General features: G+C 39.8%; 1 protein-coding gene across 1 annotated transcript in view; it reads right to left on the bottom strand.

Moving 5' to 3' along the window:
* Nucleotides 1-15,809: 15,809 nt before the first annotated feature.
* The window catches only part of NDUFS1 (NADH:ubiquinone oxidoreductase core subunit S1), a 33,383-nt gene continuing 30,859 nt past the window's right edge, over nucleotides 15,810-18,333 (bottom strand). Inside the window, exon 19 of the mRNA XM_040228715.1 lies at nucleotides 15,810-18,315. Coding sequence (XP_040084649.1) covers nucleotides 18,224-18,315 — 92 coding nt within the window. The 3' untranslated portion in view covers nucleotides 15,810-18,223. The remainder of the gene's footprint in view (nucleotides 18,316-18,333) is intronic.

The following is an 18,333-nucleotide window of genomic DNA, read 5'->3' as shown; positions in this document are numbered from 1 at the left end:
GGGGAGGGAAAGGCAGGGAGTGAACATCTCAGCATTCTGCCTACCATATTACTGCTATTAGCCTGGTTCCTTAGTATAGCTGGTGTCTTCTGGTTTTTCCATTGTAACCTTAGTTGTCTTTCCATTTGTAATTAAAAGATACCTGGGGGGAGGTCATTTGAACTATGTAAACATTTTATTTCTCCTCAAACTTTCCTACACTAACGTTAACTCACCAGTGGAACTGTCCATTCTCTGCCATTTATTTATTTGTTTATTTCATTGCAGATTCATGGACACATATTTTATTTGGGAGGTTATAATCCGACACGATCATTATTTTGCTGTGCTAATTGTCCCCGCTTTGGCCATTTGCAGGCTCTTTGATTTAGCTCCTGTGCCCTTTCCATGTGCCCTCACACTTTCTCAGCACTGTTTTACTTTCTAACACTGTGAGACACTCTAGATTCACCTTGCATTTTTTCCTGCTCAAGCCCCGAAAGAAATCGTTTTTCCACAGATAACTCTAGTTTTAATCCAAGAGAACTAGAAGCACCAGCTCAGATGGTCAAGAATCTGCCTGCAATTCAGGAGATCTGGGTTGAGAAGATCCCCCTGGAGAAGGGAATGGCAACCCACTCCAGTATTCTTGCCTGGAGAATCCCATGGACAGAGGAGCCTTGTGGGCTATAGTCTATGGGGTCACAAAAAGTCAGACGTGACTGAGTGACTAACTAGAAGTCACTTCAGTTTGTACTGGCTACAAATCAGTGTCTCCACAGGTTAGGTGCAGATTAGTAAATGTATTTAGTTTCCACCTGCTATACTCACATGGTGCCACAAATTTGGTGGCTTAAAACAACACAGATGTATTATCTTATGGTCCTCAGGTTAGGGATCTGAAATGGGTTTTACTGGTTGTCGGGAAGGGCTACATTTCTCTCTGGAGGCTCTAGGCAAGCATCTGCTTCCTTGTCTCTTCCAGCTTCTAGAAGCTACTTGCATTCATTGACTCCTGATTCCTTCCTATGTCTTTATTTATGTATTTACTTTTGGCTGCATCTCGAAGCTTGTAGGGTGTTAGCTCCCTGACCAGGGGATGAACCCCATCCTGCAGCAAGAGCACAGAATCTTAATCACTGGACCAGGGAAGTCCCCTTTCCTATGACTAAAACCAGCAACATAGTGTCTTCCAGCCTCCAGTGACTCTTGTCCTGTCCTGCTCTTATTAGGATCTTTCTGCTTACATTATGCCCACCCAGATAATCCAGAATAATCTCCCTATGTCAAGATCCTTAATTCAGTCACATCTGCAAAATCACTTTTGCCATGTAAGGTAATATTCACAGGTTGGGGGGAGGATTAGAACATGGACATATTTGGGGCCATTATTCTACCTACCTCGTGAATATATTTGCACAGATGGGACCATCAGTCCACAAACATAAGGCAAAAGGAAAATATCTCTTTAATAACATCCTTTTTTACTTCTTAGCCCCGTAAGTCACTTTTTAAAAAACTGCAGTATATTTTGCACATTTGTCCAAATCCTTGGTAAAAGTAGATGTCATTAATCCTCCATTGGTAGGACATCAGTTTTGATTTGTCCTCCAGCAGCTGTGAAGAACTCCTGTTCATCCATCTGTCTCTCCTCCTCCTTCGTTGTTTGTCACCAACAGCACAGATTTTACAGGATCGTACCCAGTTGTAAAAAGCAATGATTATAGTTTCCCACGATGCACTACTCTGCTGTCCAAAGACCTCAGTTTCTATAACACGTATGCACATTATTGGTTGGAAATTACATTGCCAGAGCGAAATGAAGAAAAGTAAATGTCCTCTAAATACCCTTGCCTATAACTGTGTTTACTTTTTAGTTCATTTATAAAACCAAGGTTTTCCCATTCTTACTATTTTCAATGAGCTATAATAAAATTTTTGATGTAAAGTATTTTGTGTAAAAAGCCATTTAACGCTGTCTGTTCTAATCCTAAACTATGGATTGGTTGCATACTAAGTTGCAGGTAGGCTTCTAGGTATACATTTTTATTCTTTCTTTTTAAAGGATGGAATAGCAACAGCACCTTACACTCATTAAGCACTTACTCTTGTCCAGTGTTTTACACATATTAAATTATTTCGTCAAATCTATGAGGCAGGTGTTGCTATCATCATAGCATATGCAACCTCCATATCAATAGGTGATAGTGGGAATTCCCTGGTGGTTAGGACTCCGTGCTTTCACTGTGGAGGTTGAGGGTTAATTAACTTAATTCCTGGATGAGGAATTAAGATCCTGCAAGCGTGTGGCTCGGCCGAAAAAAAAAAAGGGAATAGTAATAGAGATGACATAGCTGCTAAGCAGTGGAGCCAAGACTTAAATCTAGGAAACAGATTATGGAGCTTTCTCTTTTAACAAATCATTTTGTACAGTATCACAGTGTTCTGTTGTTGTTGTTGTTGTTTTTTTAAGGAAGAAAAAACTGAATATAATGATTTCTTCAAACCCTGCTCTTAACCAGATCATTTTCTCCAAATTGGCATATAGCTGAAAAACTATAATGTCAAAAGACTGTGATACATACAGTGAACAGAAATTTTAGAAGCAGCCTAAATGCTGCACAGACTTAGTAACTCCAAGTCCTATTGAATGCACATATGATAATTAGAGCCCAGGACATTTCAGACTCCAGTTCATCATTGCTGCTGTTGAAATCATCCCTTTAATTTGATAGTGTGAATCAGGGAGAATGTACCAATAGCTCCCAGCACAGTTATCTAGTTTACCATTGGCAGTTACTTTGCCATAATTGAGGACAACTGCTGTCAAGTTAGGCATTTGCTATGATTTGAACGTTAGTGTTTCCTTAACATTCACGTGTTGAAATCCTAAATCCCTAAGGTGATGGAATTAGGAGGTGGCACCTTTGGAAGGTGCTTAAGTTATGAAGCTGGAACTTTCATGAATGGGATTATTTCTGTTATAAAGGAGACCCTCCAGGGTTTCCTAGTTCCTTCTACCATGTAAGGATGCAGCAAGGGATGAGTCTGTGCCCTGGAAGAGGGTCTTTACCAGAACTCAACCATGCTGGCTCCTGATCTTGGACTTCCAGCCTCCAGAACTGTAAGAAATAAATTCCTGTTGTTTATAAGCTATCCCGTGTGTGGCATTTTGTTATAGTAACCCAAATAGATTAAAACAGTATTATTTCTCAAGTTTTTAGAAAAATCCTGGAAGAAAACTTGGGCAAATAAATTTTGGCTGCCTCATAATATTCTATTTACATCTAGTCAGAAAGAATGTTCTTCATGTTTACTTTATACATTTCAGTACTTACATATTTCATTTATAGAAACATGTAAAGTTTTCTATTCCAGAACACTCAAATCCAAAATATTTTTATGTTGAAGTTCATAGATATTTCTCATACTTAGTTTTAGAAATCTGTAAGTCTAGACAAATTGGAAAGGGAGAAAATGAATTCAATTTATATCCATGTTTGTACAAGTCTTTGAAAATGGATACACTAAGCAAGAAAGAACATTATTCAAGATAGTTGAATGTTTTGGAATAAAATAGATGAAGTATATGAAATGTGATTTATATAGTCTAATAAAATACACATAATCTAAAATATATTCAAAATGAATTTATATTATGATCCAAGAGTAAGTTTTGTCAACATATTATGACTGTTGTTGAGTCGCTAAGTCGTGTCTGACTCTGTGTGACCCCATGGACTGTAGCCGCCAGGCTCCTCTGTCCATGAGATTTCCCAGGCAAGAATGCTAGAATGCCTAGCCATTTCCTTCTCCAGGGTATCTTGCTAACCCAGAGACCTAACCCATGTCTCCTGCATTGTAGGAATATTCTTTACCACTGAGCCCCTGGGAAGCCCATATATATGACTATACATGACTAATTTCTACTAGATTGCTAATCAATTGGAAGTGATTTTCATAAGTAGGCTTGTCTATCAATAACTTTAAAGAAATAGAAGATAGTTTCCTGAAGGACCAATAAAAATGTTTATGTACAAGTATGATTAATACTAGGGACTTCCCTGGTGGCTCAGACGGTAAAGCGTGTGTCTACAATGCGGGAGACCTGGGTTCAGTCCTTCGATTGGGAAGATCCCCTGGAGAAGGAAATGGCAACCCACTCCAATAGTATTGCCTGGAAAGTCCCATGGACAGAGGAGCCTGGAAGGCTACAGTCCATGGGGTCGCAAAGAGTCGGACATGACTGAGCGACTTCACTATGATTAATACTACGTTATCTGTAATAGAAAAAAAAAATAGGAAAGCCCTAAATACCCCATCAATAGGGAAGCAATATGGCATTGTGCTTAAGAATTGCGTGGATTCAAATCCCATCTCCACAATTTACTGTGTGATCATGGACACATTATCTCACTCTCCAATTAGTTTGCTTGTGCTCATTCGCTAAAGTAGTGTCTGACTTTTTGCAACCCCATGGACAGTAGTCCCCAGGCTCCTCTGTCTGTGGGATTTCCCAGGCAAGAACACTGGAGTGGGTTGCCATTTCCTTCTCCAGGGGCTCTTCCCAACTCAAGGATCGAATCCTCATCTCCTGCATTGGCAGGCAGGTTCTTTACCACTGAGCCACCAGGGAAGCCCCATCTGTAAAATGAAGCTAATAAAATTTACTCCACTGGTTTCTTATAGTACTTAGAATAGTTCCTAGTCCATAGTATATACTCAATACATTTTAGTTATCATTACTGATAGGGAATTGGGATACATCTTGGTAGAGGCACACGAGGGAATACTAGGTAACTTTTTTTTTAAAAAGAGAGCTGTATGCATTACTTAACTAGAAGACAGTCTGTTGCCAACTCACTTTGTCTCCCTCTCTCCAATGCCCTGCAAAAAACTTAGCTAGAGAGGGGCTGAATTTTGTGCATATATATTGAAGAACAGAGAGCAGACCTGGGGGGCCTCTTATGGAAAATAAAATTATTTGGTGGGGGCACGTTATAGGAAGAGAAAGGGGAGAGGCTTTGGGGCAATGTGGATTGTATAGAGAGAAAAGACCTGCCAGCTTTTTTTTTCTTTCTAGGCAAAGAAAACTGATGTTTATTAAAATGTTCATTAGGTGACATGCACTTTGCTGCCAGCTTGATGTAAGTAAATAATTCCATTTAGTCTTTGACGTAACCCTAAGAGGTGGGTGTTACTGCTGGTTGACCACAAAATTATAGAGGTGAAATGGTTTGACTGCCACACCTGGAGCTTAACTATGCTATGCGAAGCTCAAAACCTGTATTGACTTCATGACTTCAAGATACTTCTCTCAACTCAACGCCCTTCACTTCAGTGCCTCCAAGGAAAGCATAAGGTCTTTCATGAAGCAGACCACATCATCTGGCATCCATTTTGTCAGAACTGCTTCCCATTTTCCCAAAAGGGCATCTGTCCTTGCTCCCTGTGCTCCTTCTGTCCACTTGACTTACTGCTACTCAGCCCACAGGCCTCCTCACAGTAAGCACTTCCTCTTGGAAGCCTTCCCTGATAGCTCTTGATAGCCTCCCAGTCAGGGCTGTCACAAACGTGTGTTCCCTGCTGTTCCCAGGGGACCTTGTTCTGTCACAGCACTTGCACATATATGCAATCATCAGTGACTCTTCTGCCTTTGCCAGTGAAGACAGGGTCGGTCTCCAACACCTGTATAGTCCCCAACCACTGGTAGTTGCTCCATTAATGTACAGGAATTAGGGATGAATATGATCCCCTCTCCTTGGGCTAATTTTTTTAATTGAAGTATAGTTAACTTACAAAATTATCTTATTTTCAGGTGTTCAACAAAGTGATTCAGTTATATATATGTATCAGTTCAGTTCAGTTCAGTTCATTTGAGTCGCTCAGTTGTGTCTGACTCTTTGCAACCCCATGAACCGCATGCAGCATGCCAGGCCTCCCTGCTGCTACTGCTAAGTCACTTCAGTCATGTCTGACTCTGTGCAACCCCATAGACGGCAGCCCACCAGGCTCCGCCATCCCTGGGATTCTCCAGGCAAGAACACTGGCTTGCCATTTCCTTCTCCAATTCATGAAAGTGAAAAGTGAAAGTGAAGTCGCTCAGTTGTGCCTGACTCTTTACGACCCCATGGACTGCAGCCTACCAGGCTCCTCCATCCATGGGATTTTCCAGGCAAGAATACTGGAGTGGGTTGTCATTACCTTCTCCCCAGGCCTCCCTATCCATCACCAACTCCTGGAGTTTACCCAAACTCGTGTCAATTGAGTCGGTGATGCCATCCAACCATCTCATCCTCTGTCGTCCCCTTCTCCTCCTGCCCTCAATCTTTCCCAGCAGCAGGGTCTTTTCAGATGAGTCAGCTTTTCGCATCAGGTGGCCAAAGTATTGGAGTTTCAGCTTCAACATCAGTCCTGCCAATGAACACCCAGGACTGATCTCCTTTATGATGGACTAGTTGGATCTCCTTGCAGTCCAAGGGACTCTCCAGAGTCTTCTCCAACACCACAGTTCAAAAGCATCCATTCTTCAGCACTCAGTTTTCTTTATGGTCCAACTCACATCCATACATGACTACTGGAAAAACCATAGCCTTGACTAGATGGACCTTTATTGGCAAAGTAATGTCTCTGCTTTTGAATATGCTGTCTAGATTGGTCATAACTTTCCTTCCAAGGAGTAAGCGTCTTTTAATTTTATGGCTGCAATCACCATCTGCAGTGATTTTGGAGCCCAGAAAAATAAAGTCTGACACTGTTTCCCCATCTACTTCCCATGAAGTGATGGGACCATATGCCATGATATTTGTTTTCTGAATGTTGAGTTTAAGCCAACTTTTTCATTCTCTTCTTTCCCGTTCATCAGGAGGCTTTTTAGTTCCTCTTCACTTTCTGCCATAAGGGTGGTGTCATCTGCATATCTAAGGTTATTGATATTTCTCCCAGCAATCTTGATTCCAGCTTGTGCTTCTTCCAGCCCAGCGTTTCTCATGATGGACTCTGCATAGAAGTTAAATAAGCAGAGTGACAATATACAGCCTTGACGTACTCCTTTTCCTGTTTGGAACCAGTCTGTTGTTCCATGTCCACTTCTAACTGTTGCTTCCTGACCTGCATACAGATTTCTCAAGAGGCAGGTCAGGTGGTCTGGTATTCCCATCTCTTTCAGAATTTTCCACAGTTTATTGTGATCCACACAGTCAAAGGCTTTGGCATAGTCAATAAAGCAGAAATAGATGTTTTTCTGGAACTCTCTTGCTTTTTCCATGATCCAGCGGATGTTGGCAATTTGATCTCTGGTTCTTCTGCCTTTTCTAAAACCAGCGTGAACATTTGGAAGTTCACAGTTCACGTAGTGCTAAAGCCTGGCTTGGAGAATTTTGAGCATTACTTTACTAGCGTGTGAGATGAGTGCAACTGTGTGGTAGTTGGAGCATTCTTTGGTGTTGCCTTTCTTTGGGACTGGAATGAAAACTGACCTTTTCCAGTCATGTGGCCACTGCTGAGTTTTCCAAATTTGCTGGCATATTGAGTGCAGCACTTTCACAGCATCATCTTTTAGGATTTGAAATAGCTCAGCTGAAATTCCATCACCTCCACTAGCTTTGTTTGCAGTGATGCTTTCTAAGGCCCACTTGACTTCACATTCCAGGATATCTGGCTCTAGGCGAGTGATCACACCATCGGGATTATCTGGGTTGTGAAGATCTTTTTTGTATAGTTCTTCTGTGTCTTCTTGCCACTTCTTCTGTATATATCTATATTATTTTCTAAAAATTCTTTTCCATTATGGTTTACTACAAGATATTAAATATAAAATGAATATAAAATTGAATTTAAAATAAAAATGAACTTGATAAATCTAAAAATAAAATTACTCTTGAAATGAGATGAAAAGGGAATTATTCTTAAAAAGCTTAGTACTCAAACAACCACTTTTGATTTTGGGGGGTGGGTTAATTGCTTTCTGTGAGAAACTTTCCTGTTGTTGTATAATTAATAAGACTGTATTTAGTGGAAACATGTTAGAAGTTGGGAGTTTGAGTCTGATATAAGGGGAGAACTGTCCCCTAACAATAGCATGATAGAATAAATTATTAATGGACTATTAGAAGTCAAAGCCTAATTAAAAAATAAACATTTGCTCTTAAAGAAAAAGATATTGAATATAGTTCCCTGTGCTATGAATCTTTGTTGTTAATCCATTTTACAAATAGTAGTGTGCATCTGTTAATTCCCTACACCCAACTTATCCCAGCCCTCCCCTTTGGTAACCTTAAGTATTTTTGCTATGTCTGTGAGTCTGTTTCTGTTTTGTAAATAATTTTATTTGTACTATTTTTTATTTACTTGTGGCTGCGCTGGGTCATCGCGCTGCTCGGATTTCTCGAATCGCGGTGAGCTGGGCTACTCTTCATTGCGGTGTGCCCGCTGCTCCTTTTGGTGGCTTCTCTTGTTACAGAACACGGGCTCTAGGCGTGCAGGCTTCAGTAATTGCGCCACAGGTGCTCAGTAATTGTGGCTCGGGGGGCTCTAGAAGTTGGGCTCAGTAGTTGTGGCACACAGGCTTAGCCGCTCCAAGGCATGTGCAATCTTCCCGGACCAGGGATCAAACCCATGTCCCCTGCATTAGCAGGTGGATTCTTATCCACTGAGCCACCAGGTAAGTCCTATACTGTTTTTTAGATTGCACATATCAGTGATCTCATGATGCTGTCTTTCTCTTTTCTCTCAGAGAAAAGACAATCCTAAGTACATACTAAGTGAGTACTTCACTTAGTATGATCATCTGTAGGTCTATCCATTTTGGTGCAAATGAGCAGTCAGTGCTTTTGATGTATTACTTTGGTGGGTGGGTTCAAGGGAGTTAAGAGACCAGGGAAGAATTATGGGCCCCACAGGAAACTGGGATGTGGTATCTTTTGGTTCACTAGATACATACATACATACATACATATATATGTGTGTGTGTGTTCTACTGCATCCAGAACTCTAGCAGACAATATTTTCTCAATTGTTTATTGTGTATAGGCATGCTGAGTCAGAGGTGAGTTAACCCTGCTCTCTGGGAGGGAGAAGCTCACCAGTGAGAAGGAATGACTTCCTGGACTGCAGGGCTGACTTGGGAAAATTCCTTGCCCAGAGCCCTAATCAGTGTCTTGGTGCCTAGGAAAAGTGAAGTGTTATTTCCAGGGGTGAGCAGTTGATTTGGTCCATTCAGTCTTGAGGATTATACATAGTAATCCTAGTTAACATCACAATGTTAAAATTTAAGAGCACACTGGGTACTTCCCTGGGGAAAAACACTGAGCAGGCCCAGTCCTTGCCTAGTAGCCTTAGTTGTAAGTTAGTAATGATAAGAGCAGGTTGGTGTATTAGGAACATAGAACTTCCTAATAATTTCTTGGTAGTTTGTCTAGCAGAAAGATCTCTGCCCCCTTTTAGGGTGGTTTTCATTTCCCTTCTGAAAATTGCTTTTCTTGCCAGGGACTTAATTAAACCACAAAACATGAAATGGAAGAACCAATTCCAATCAAAAAGATCTTAGTGGAATAAGATGTGGACTCTCAAGATCAAACAGGTTATTTAAAAAGATCAGGTATCTCTTTTCTGGCAATCAAATCGATTTGTACAGGATACCACCCTTTCCTAAAACCACTCCCTTATAAAATAATTGTCCTAATCTTCCAGTTTTGGATAAGAATTGTTCCAGTTTTACCAAAGGGCACTGTATTTTATATGTGGAGTCAAGATGAAGGAAAGGTACGGAATACATGAGATGACCATGGCAAGTGTGAACCTGTAGAAAACGCGCTTCATATATGACTGGGAAGAGTACAAAAGTATTAGCTAAGAACATTCGGGAAAGGGGTCAGGGGCGCATCCTGCCTCTCATGGAACAAAAAGGCTTGGAGAAATGGACGCACGCACTTAACTAGAAAGCGAAGCGTAAGCAAGGAGAGCACAGAGGTCACAGAGTAAAGACACAGACACAGTTACTGAGGAACAACCCCAAACTCCCAAGAAAATGCTGCTGCCCCTCCCTCCTCATTCCCTCCCAGCTCGCAGATACAAAACAAGCCCCATCTCAAGAAGGGGTGTAGCTGTTTAGTGCCAGCTACTAAGCAAACCATAAATTTCCACTTTGTTTTATGGGAACTGGAGTTTGGGGGACCTACCAGAAGGCTCTATTATGATTTAACTTTATCCATGTAACACTATATCTCAGATAAAGTCCAGGTTCCAGGGGGAGGGGATGGACTGGGAAATTGGGATTAACATATATACACTGCTGCTATGTCGCTTCAGTCGTGTCCGACTCTGTGCAACCCCATAGACGGCAGCCCACCAGGCTCCCCCGTCCCTGGGATTCTCAAGGCAAGAACGCTGGAGTGGGTTGCCATTTCCTTCTCCAATGCGTGAAAGTGAAAAGTGAAAGTGAAGTTGCTCAGTCCTATCGGACTCTTAGCGACCCCATGGACTGCAGCCCACCTGGCTCCTCCGTCCATAGGATTTTCCAGACAAGAGTACTGGAGTGGGGTGCCATTGCCTTCTCCGAATATATATACACTGCTATGTATAAAATAGATTACTAATGAGAACTGACTATATAGCACAGGGAACTCTAATCAGTGCTCTGTGGTGACCTAAATGGAAAGGAAATCCAGAACAGAGGGTTTATATGTAAACATATAGCTGATTCTATATATGTACTTTGCTGTACAGCAGAAACTAACACAATATTGTAAAGCAAGTATACTCCAATTGGAGAAAAAAAAAAAAAGACCAAGTTGCCTCAGTTTAAAAAAAAAAAAAAGGCAGAAACAGGCAAAAAAATATTTGGGCTTTATTTTTCTTGGCAGGGCAAATTGAGATTAATGAAATTTAATCATGCTTTATTGCTCCTTTTAGATTTCCAACATTATCCCAGGGCTTCCCAGCAGCAAAGTAGATTGCTTCTGTTCTAGAACAAAGAGACACGGTCACCCTAACCCTCGGAACATGAGGAAAATCCCCAAGTCTTCAAAGAGTTTAAAGATCTCCATAGATTCAGTTCTTGTCCTCAAGATTTGCCGTTTTTTTTAAAATTCAGAAAATAATTTATATTAATTACAGTACATTTTCTAGCAGGGAGGTTACTTACCCTACTGAAGAATATAGTAAATCCTGTAAAGTGGAAATGGAATAGAAGACCCGGAAAACTACACTTTGGGTTCTACTATTGTACTCAGACTGTGATATTAAATCTATTACTTGAGGAACATTACTCCATCTGGCCTAGTACTTACTCAATCTATAGCAACCCAGACTGGACAATCTGTGAGGAAACTCACAAAGGCTCATTTCCTCCTATAAATAGCCTTTATGCCCCCCAAAGCATCTCAGTTACAGGTGCCAATGTTCTTGGGTGATATTTAAAAGCTTAAAGACTTTGAGCCAAAGGAAAGGGTCTTCATTCTATCTTATATATGACAGGAGACTTACCAACTCTATACTGAATACAAAAGCAGTTGAGTTGTGGTAACTAATGAGAAAACAGGTACAGATTAATTGGTATGTTATAGAAGCTTCACTTTATAATTCATTAGTCTTTTTTTCCTGTGTATCTCCTTCTTCACTACTGCAGTAGGTATCATAGGGCTTGTCTCCCAATGTCTATTCTTGTGGTTGTTTTAATCATTTTACCCTCCTCCTCTCAAGAGGTAGGGTGTATGCTTTCTTCCTTTGAACCTGGGTGGGCTCCGAGACTGGCTTGACCAATAAAGCATGGTGAAGTGATGCTAGTTTCCGAAGTTGTCATCAAAAGCCTTGCATCTTCCCCCTTGGCCTCTAGGAACACTATGGTTCTTGGAACCCTGATCCACCCTGTGAGTACATCTGCCCTGGGACTGTCGTGCTGAATGCTCTGGAAGATAACCCCCTCTGAACCTGTCCTTCCACCATTCCAGCCCAGGAGCCAAGCAGGTAAGTGAAGATGCTATCTGGGGATTTAAGGTGCTTCAGCCAGAGCTTCTCTAGCCTCCAGCTCTTTGAGTCATCCCCCAATACTCTAGTCACCCAGCTGAGGTTCCATCTTGCTGTGCCCTTTCTACATTTTGGACCTGTGGAATCTCATAATAAAAGATTGTTGTTTTACACTACTAAGTTTTGGGGTGGTTTGTTATACAGCAAAAGATAACTGGAACATCTCTTGGAATCTATTTTAGTTGAAAAATGGCTGTTGAGCTAAAGGCTGTATTTTCCAGCGTCCGCTCTTGCAGGTGACTGTGGTAATGAGTCTTGCCTGTGGTGCGTGAGTGGAAGTGATGCAATTTCCAAGTCATGTCAATAAAATGTTAGTGCTGGTCCTCCACTTGCCCTCCCTCACTGCTTCTTGTTGACTGAGATATAGTGATAATTGAAGTAGCTACGTAGGATCCACAGATATTCCAGAAGGCTGTAACAGACTGAATTCCCCAGGGAGCACATACTGAGCAGAATTCAATGTGCAAAACACTCATTAAATATTCCATGGGGATCAACATCTGTAAAGAAGGGGAAGAAGGCAGAAGTGGGCAGAGGGCAACGTAGAGCCAATGACAGCCTCAGTCAGGCCCATAGAAAACCTGGATGCTAAAAGAGCCCTTCACATTTGTCCTCCACTAGGTCTAGATGGCCAGGCCTTTATAATCCCATAAATCAGTTATTCGGAAAAGACAATGGCACCCCACTCCAGTACTCTTGCCTGGAAAATCCCATGGATGGAGGAGCCTGGTGGGCTGCAGTCTGTGGGGTCATGAAGAGTCAGACACGACTGAGCGATTTCACTTTCACTTTCATGTATTGGAGAAGGAAATGGCAACCCACTCCAGCGTTCTTGCCTGGAGAATCCCAGGGACGGGGGAGGCTGGTGGACTGCCGTCTATGGGGTCGCACAGAGTCAGACACGACTGAAGTGACTTAGCAGTAGCAGCAGCAGCAGCAGGCTTTGCCTAGATGTAATCATAGTGTACTAGCTTTTTTTTAACATTTGTTTGGCTGTGTCGATTCTCATGGGCTCTTTAGCTGTGGCACGTGGTGTCAGTTGCCTCACAGCATGTGGGGTCTTAGTTCCCCAAACAGGGATAGAACCCAAGTCCCCTGCATTGCAAAGTGGATTCTATTAACCACCATGGAAATCCCTGTACTATTTCTACCTAACAAAATAACGTAAAATTTAATGGTTCAAAACAACAAGCTCATAATTTGTGTCAGGAATCCAAAAATGTATGGGGTTGCAATTAAACTGTTGGCTAGGGCTGCAGTCATCTCAATTGGCAGCCAAGATTCAGCTCACTTATAAATGGTGGCTGGAAGGCTTCTTCCTTACCACATGCAATCTCTCTGTAGGCTAAGTATCATCCAAGATAGCAGGTAGTGATCTGAGAGGGAGAGAATCAGAGCAAACCCAAGACCGAAATCACAGATTTAAGTTAAAAAAAAAAAAACCAAAACCTAATCTCAGCACAAACATCCCTACTCATTAGAAGTGAATCAGGAAGTCTGGCCCATACTCAAGGAGAGATGACAACAAAGCGGAGGGAATCCCAGGAGGCAGGGGTCACTGGGGCCGTCTTAGAGGCTGCCAAGCACAGAGAGGATGCATACCATTTTGTATCCTATTTTTAGCTTTCATCAACTTAAAAGTTTTGTTTTGCCATTCTTCAATTATGTTTTAAAAAATGATAAAAGCAATATATTCTTACTGTAAAAATCTTCAAATATTCAAGTGATAGAAGGGTACTCTCTTCTTTTTTTGCCATATGGCATGTGGGCTTAGTTCCCTGACCAGGGATCAAACTTGCGACCCCTGTAGTGGAAGCAGAGTCTTAACCATTGAACGATCAGGGAAGTCCTGACAATCCTTTTCTTTAAGCTGTTTCCTCAACTAGTTCAATGACCCTGAGGTAGTTGCATCTAAGATACTTTTCACACATAATAAACATGTATGTATGTTTACAATACATACAATGAAAATGTGTTATGTCTCTTGTAGTCCTAGTACTTATTACACCTCACACAGCAGATACTCTGCAAATGCTAAATAAATGTTGGAGCTGACCTGAAGGCTTTGAGATGTCACTGAACCAGGAGTCAGAGGGCTGGTTCAAATCACAGGACCTCTCCCTAATTTACCCTTACTCTCTTTGGCCTCCAATTCCATAATTATCAAACACATGTGTAATGCTAGATTTTTTCCTATAGTCCTTTCCAGATTTGAAAATACATGTCTAAGAAGGAAATGGCTCAGAAGGTAAACAAATCCGTCTGCAACACGGAAGACCCTGGTTAATCCGTGGGTAGGGAAGATACCCTATAAAAGGAAATGACAATCCACTCCAATATTCTTGCCTGGAGAATCCCTGGACAGAGGGTCCTTGAGGGCTGCAGTCCATGGGGTTGCAAAGAGCCAGACACCACTAAGTGATTAACACTTCACTTTCACTTTCTTTCAAGAAGGAAACTGTTATTCACCTTATGATCTCTTTACAAACCAATTCAAGTTAAATATTATAATCACTAGTCCTAGACCATGCATTTTACCCTATTTTTCAATGCCCACATATATTTTTCATTTTAACAATTATACAGATGTCAAAGATTCTGACCATCAATCACAGTTTGAAGATCAGTTTCAGGTAATTAAATCTTTAATCTTTTTGGTTTCAAAAAGTCTCTATCAAGGTTCATTTTTTTCACAAGTACTTATTTCCAAAAGTTGGGTCACTCACAAACCTATGGTCTAGCTATAACGTAGGATTAGCCTTACAAAATGTCCTAAAAAATTGTCATGCATATCATTTATTTCTGCTTGGACTCTCCCAGCCACACTGGGCCTTTGGTAACAGGTGTTTGTAATGATTTTGCTAGTGACATTTTAACAGTGGTCATGAATGACATTGTTAACATTTAAAAAAAAAAACACCTTACCTCTTACCACTGCTTTGGTTGCTAAGTTACCTCTCCTTGGGAACTTGAATCATGATGGAGTTAATTTGTTTTGGTAACAATAAAGCTGACAATTTATATTAGCCAAAGGCTTATGCCAGCAAAAAAATCTTCCTGTCCCCTTCTATGCACATCAATAGTTCTCACACTCCTTCTGTTCCTTTTCTATCAGCATATAGTTTTCCCTGTTCTGACAGCACTGCTTTATCTTTTTGCTTTCAGAGTAATCTCTTTTAAGGGTTAGAATTCAACAGATTCAGTAAGTCTTATTCTAATAAAAATTCCATCAAAATCTGCAGAATTCCACGTAATAAATTAATCTTCACAACCCTGGTGCACAGTTTGTAGTAGCAGTATTCTGTTGACTGGATTGACCTTGGATAAGTCATTCAATTCTCTTGAATTAAATAAATAGTTTTCTTTAGGAAAACAGAAGCTAGAGGTTTTATTAGGTTTGGCTTTCCCTCACACTTGACAGAATTGTTTTTCTCTTGGTTCACTTAGAATGGGGACTTTAAGAACTCCCATGGATGGTTAGCTGCAACTTCCTGAAACTCAGCAAAATTTTGAACACACCCTTTCCCTATAATGATGGTTCTCAGTTATTAACCACAGTGAACATTTACTATATGTCAAGAAATACCCTAAAAAAGTTTTAGAGACTTTCTAGCTTAATCCTCATTATAACACTGTGAGGTTCAAAGCAGGTACAATCATTAGAATTTTTATCATTTTACAGATGATGAAACAATCTTCCATTTTTCTAAGTTTCAACATTTCCAAAGTTGAACAAGATCTGTCTGACCTGGCAAGAAATGGTGTTTAAAAAACTCAGCAACAAACAATAGTAAATTATTGCATACTGAGTATTATTAATGCTTTTTATTAATGTATTCATTATAATACAATTCACAATAAATTTGAGGGGCATTCTGTATGGAGTTAAGGCTTTTAAGATTTTTCCTGTATACCTATTAATTGCCCACAACACTTTTTGAGGCAAAATGGAACAGTAAAAATATCTCTAAACATTCTTGCCTTTAGTCTTTAACTGGGTAAAAATGGGCAAGTTATTTGATATTTCTTGGGTCTTAATACCGACTGTTAGCATGGCTTTAACTAGACATAATGTACTTAAAGCTCTGATGGCACATATTAGTGGTCTTCTCTAAATGGTATTATTCCAGGGTCTTTCCAGATTGCCATCTTCACCTAAAAGGACTTGGCCTTGATTCTTTGCAGTTTTCTCATTGTTGACTTCCTCATTGCTTACAATCAAAATTCTATCAACAGTGTTATTCTTATCTATATGTATTATTCTTCTATCTGGATCCATTCTTTAGAAAGTCTTGCAATCATCTTCAATGTTTATGCTCATGATAACCTTAATATGGGCTCTTCCCTGGCGGCTCAGATGGCAAAGAATTTGCTTGCAATGTGAGAGAAGGGAGAAGGAAATGCTACCCACTCCAGTATTCTTGCTTGGAGAATTCCATGGACAAAGGAGCCTGGTGGGCTATACAGTCCATAGGGTAGCAAAGAGACAGACACAACTGAGTGACTAACACTTTCACTTTTCAATCTTAATATTCTGTAATAAGTGACTGATAGGTGCACATGGGACAGACTTTCATATTTACTTTATGCAAAACCAACAACTTTAATGAGTACTACTTAGCCCAGACAAGATATTCTTTATGAAACTACAAGTTCAACACATGCTGCCTAGAAGGCAGCCCTAGGATCCTGGACCATCTTAGTCATATCACCATTTCTCCATCTGAATGCAACATTCCCTCACCAAGAATCCTATGAAGTCTATACTCATTCACTGAAGAGTATTGTGTAAAATAAAAAACCGCAAGTGTTTGCCCTTGTGAGGTCAGCAACAGGCTAAGGAGTAAAGAAGGTAGAGAGAGATAAGAAGTTTGTATTAAATTCAAAGTCTTTTAGGAAGAAGTTATATTTCAGGCAACTGAGAATTTAAAACAAAGTACACAACTTTATGACTGAAATGAATAAAATAATTCTGAAAAAGCTGTTATGGGTGACAAATTCTGAGCGATTTTTGAAGATGACAAACTATATTCTAAAAATTTTACCTTTTCTCATATCAGTAAAATTGCCACCTATAGTTGGGCTAATAAATCTCTGGTGAAAGCAAAAAGGAATAAAGATTATAAAACAAATGATTCTGAACATAAGATTTCAAAAAAAGTTAATACAGCATTAGATCATCTCCTAGACTAATTGTAAGTTTTTTACTTTTTTTTGGACAATTGAAAATTATGAAAGTTGTTAGTTTTGTCTTTATTACTGGAGTAATTTAGTTGACTTAAATACTACAGATGGTGTTAATATAATAAATATGGAACATCAATGAGAACCTAAATTATATTTCTTGAGACCTCACTCATTCCAAGGGATGTGTGTGCAATCTATTATACAAAGAAAAAAATCACATAAATCACCATGACATTATATTGTATAAACAGATGTAAAGAAAAAACAGAAAAATGTGTTATCCATTAAGATTCTCAATACCAATTTTTAGAGGTAACAACCTATGGAATTTGTATTAATGAGAGGACATTATGTCCAACACTTAAGTGACAATGGGCTTTGAATTTGAAGTCAGAGAACCAGGTTTGATTCTGTGACTTTTTTTTGCTGTGGACTCAGGCAAACTATCCAGTATCTCTGGGCTTCAGTTTCTTCACCTGTAATATGAGATAATACTGTCTCACATGGATGTAACAAGGACAAAACAAGATGATACATGTAAAACTAAAGTGCTTAGTATATAGAAAATCCTGAATAATCATTAAGCTATTATTATTAGAGTTGTTCAAGATACATTCCTGATGTATGATTATATATATTTTTTCTATTTACCCAGTTTGACAGAATACTTAAATCTTTTCTTCAGCACTAGAACAGGAGCCATGGAAGCTATTTTTATTTTATCCACTTTACAAGCATAAGTGATCAATGAAGATAAAAAAAATTCATATTTTAAGGACTTTATGTCACAAAGATTATCAGTGCTTTTACATGAAAAGTCCTCTATATAATGTTTATTAAACTATTTAACATTTACATTCAACACATTAGTTGTTTTGAAACCTCAAAGTTCTCTGATAATTGCAATATAATTGTCAAATAAAACATGGTACAACCTTAAATATCACATCAAGATTATTTTTTAAAGAGATACACCTTCAAGAGATTGTGCCAACGTAACTGTCCATTAACTAGCTGGGCCTTAGTAGATGTTTCAGCATATGGATGGTTCCTCTACTGCATGGGCACCCTCTGTAACAGCTTTGACACATTTAGCCATTGTCTGTGAGGCTCTGCTAATTGAATCTGAAAGATATCAAGAAA

The sequence above is a fragment of the Oryx dammah genome, unplaced genomic scaffold, assembly GCF_014754425.2.
Source record: "Oryx dammah isolate SB20612 unplaced genomic scaffold, SCBI_Odam_1.1 HiC_scaffold_27, whole genome shotgun sequence".
Classification (NCBI taxonomy): domain Eukaryota; kingdom Metazoa; phylum Chordata; class Mammalia; order Artiodactyla; family Bovidae; genus Oryx; species Oryx dammah.
The sequence above is the reverse complement of the archived record's forward strand: the minus strand, read 5'-3'. Positions and strand labels throughout refer to the sequence as shown.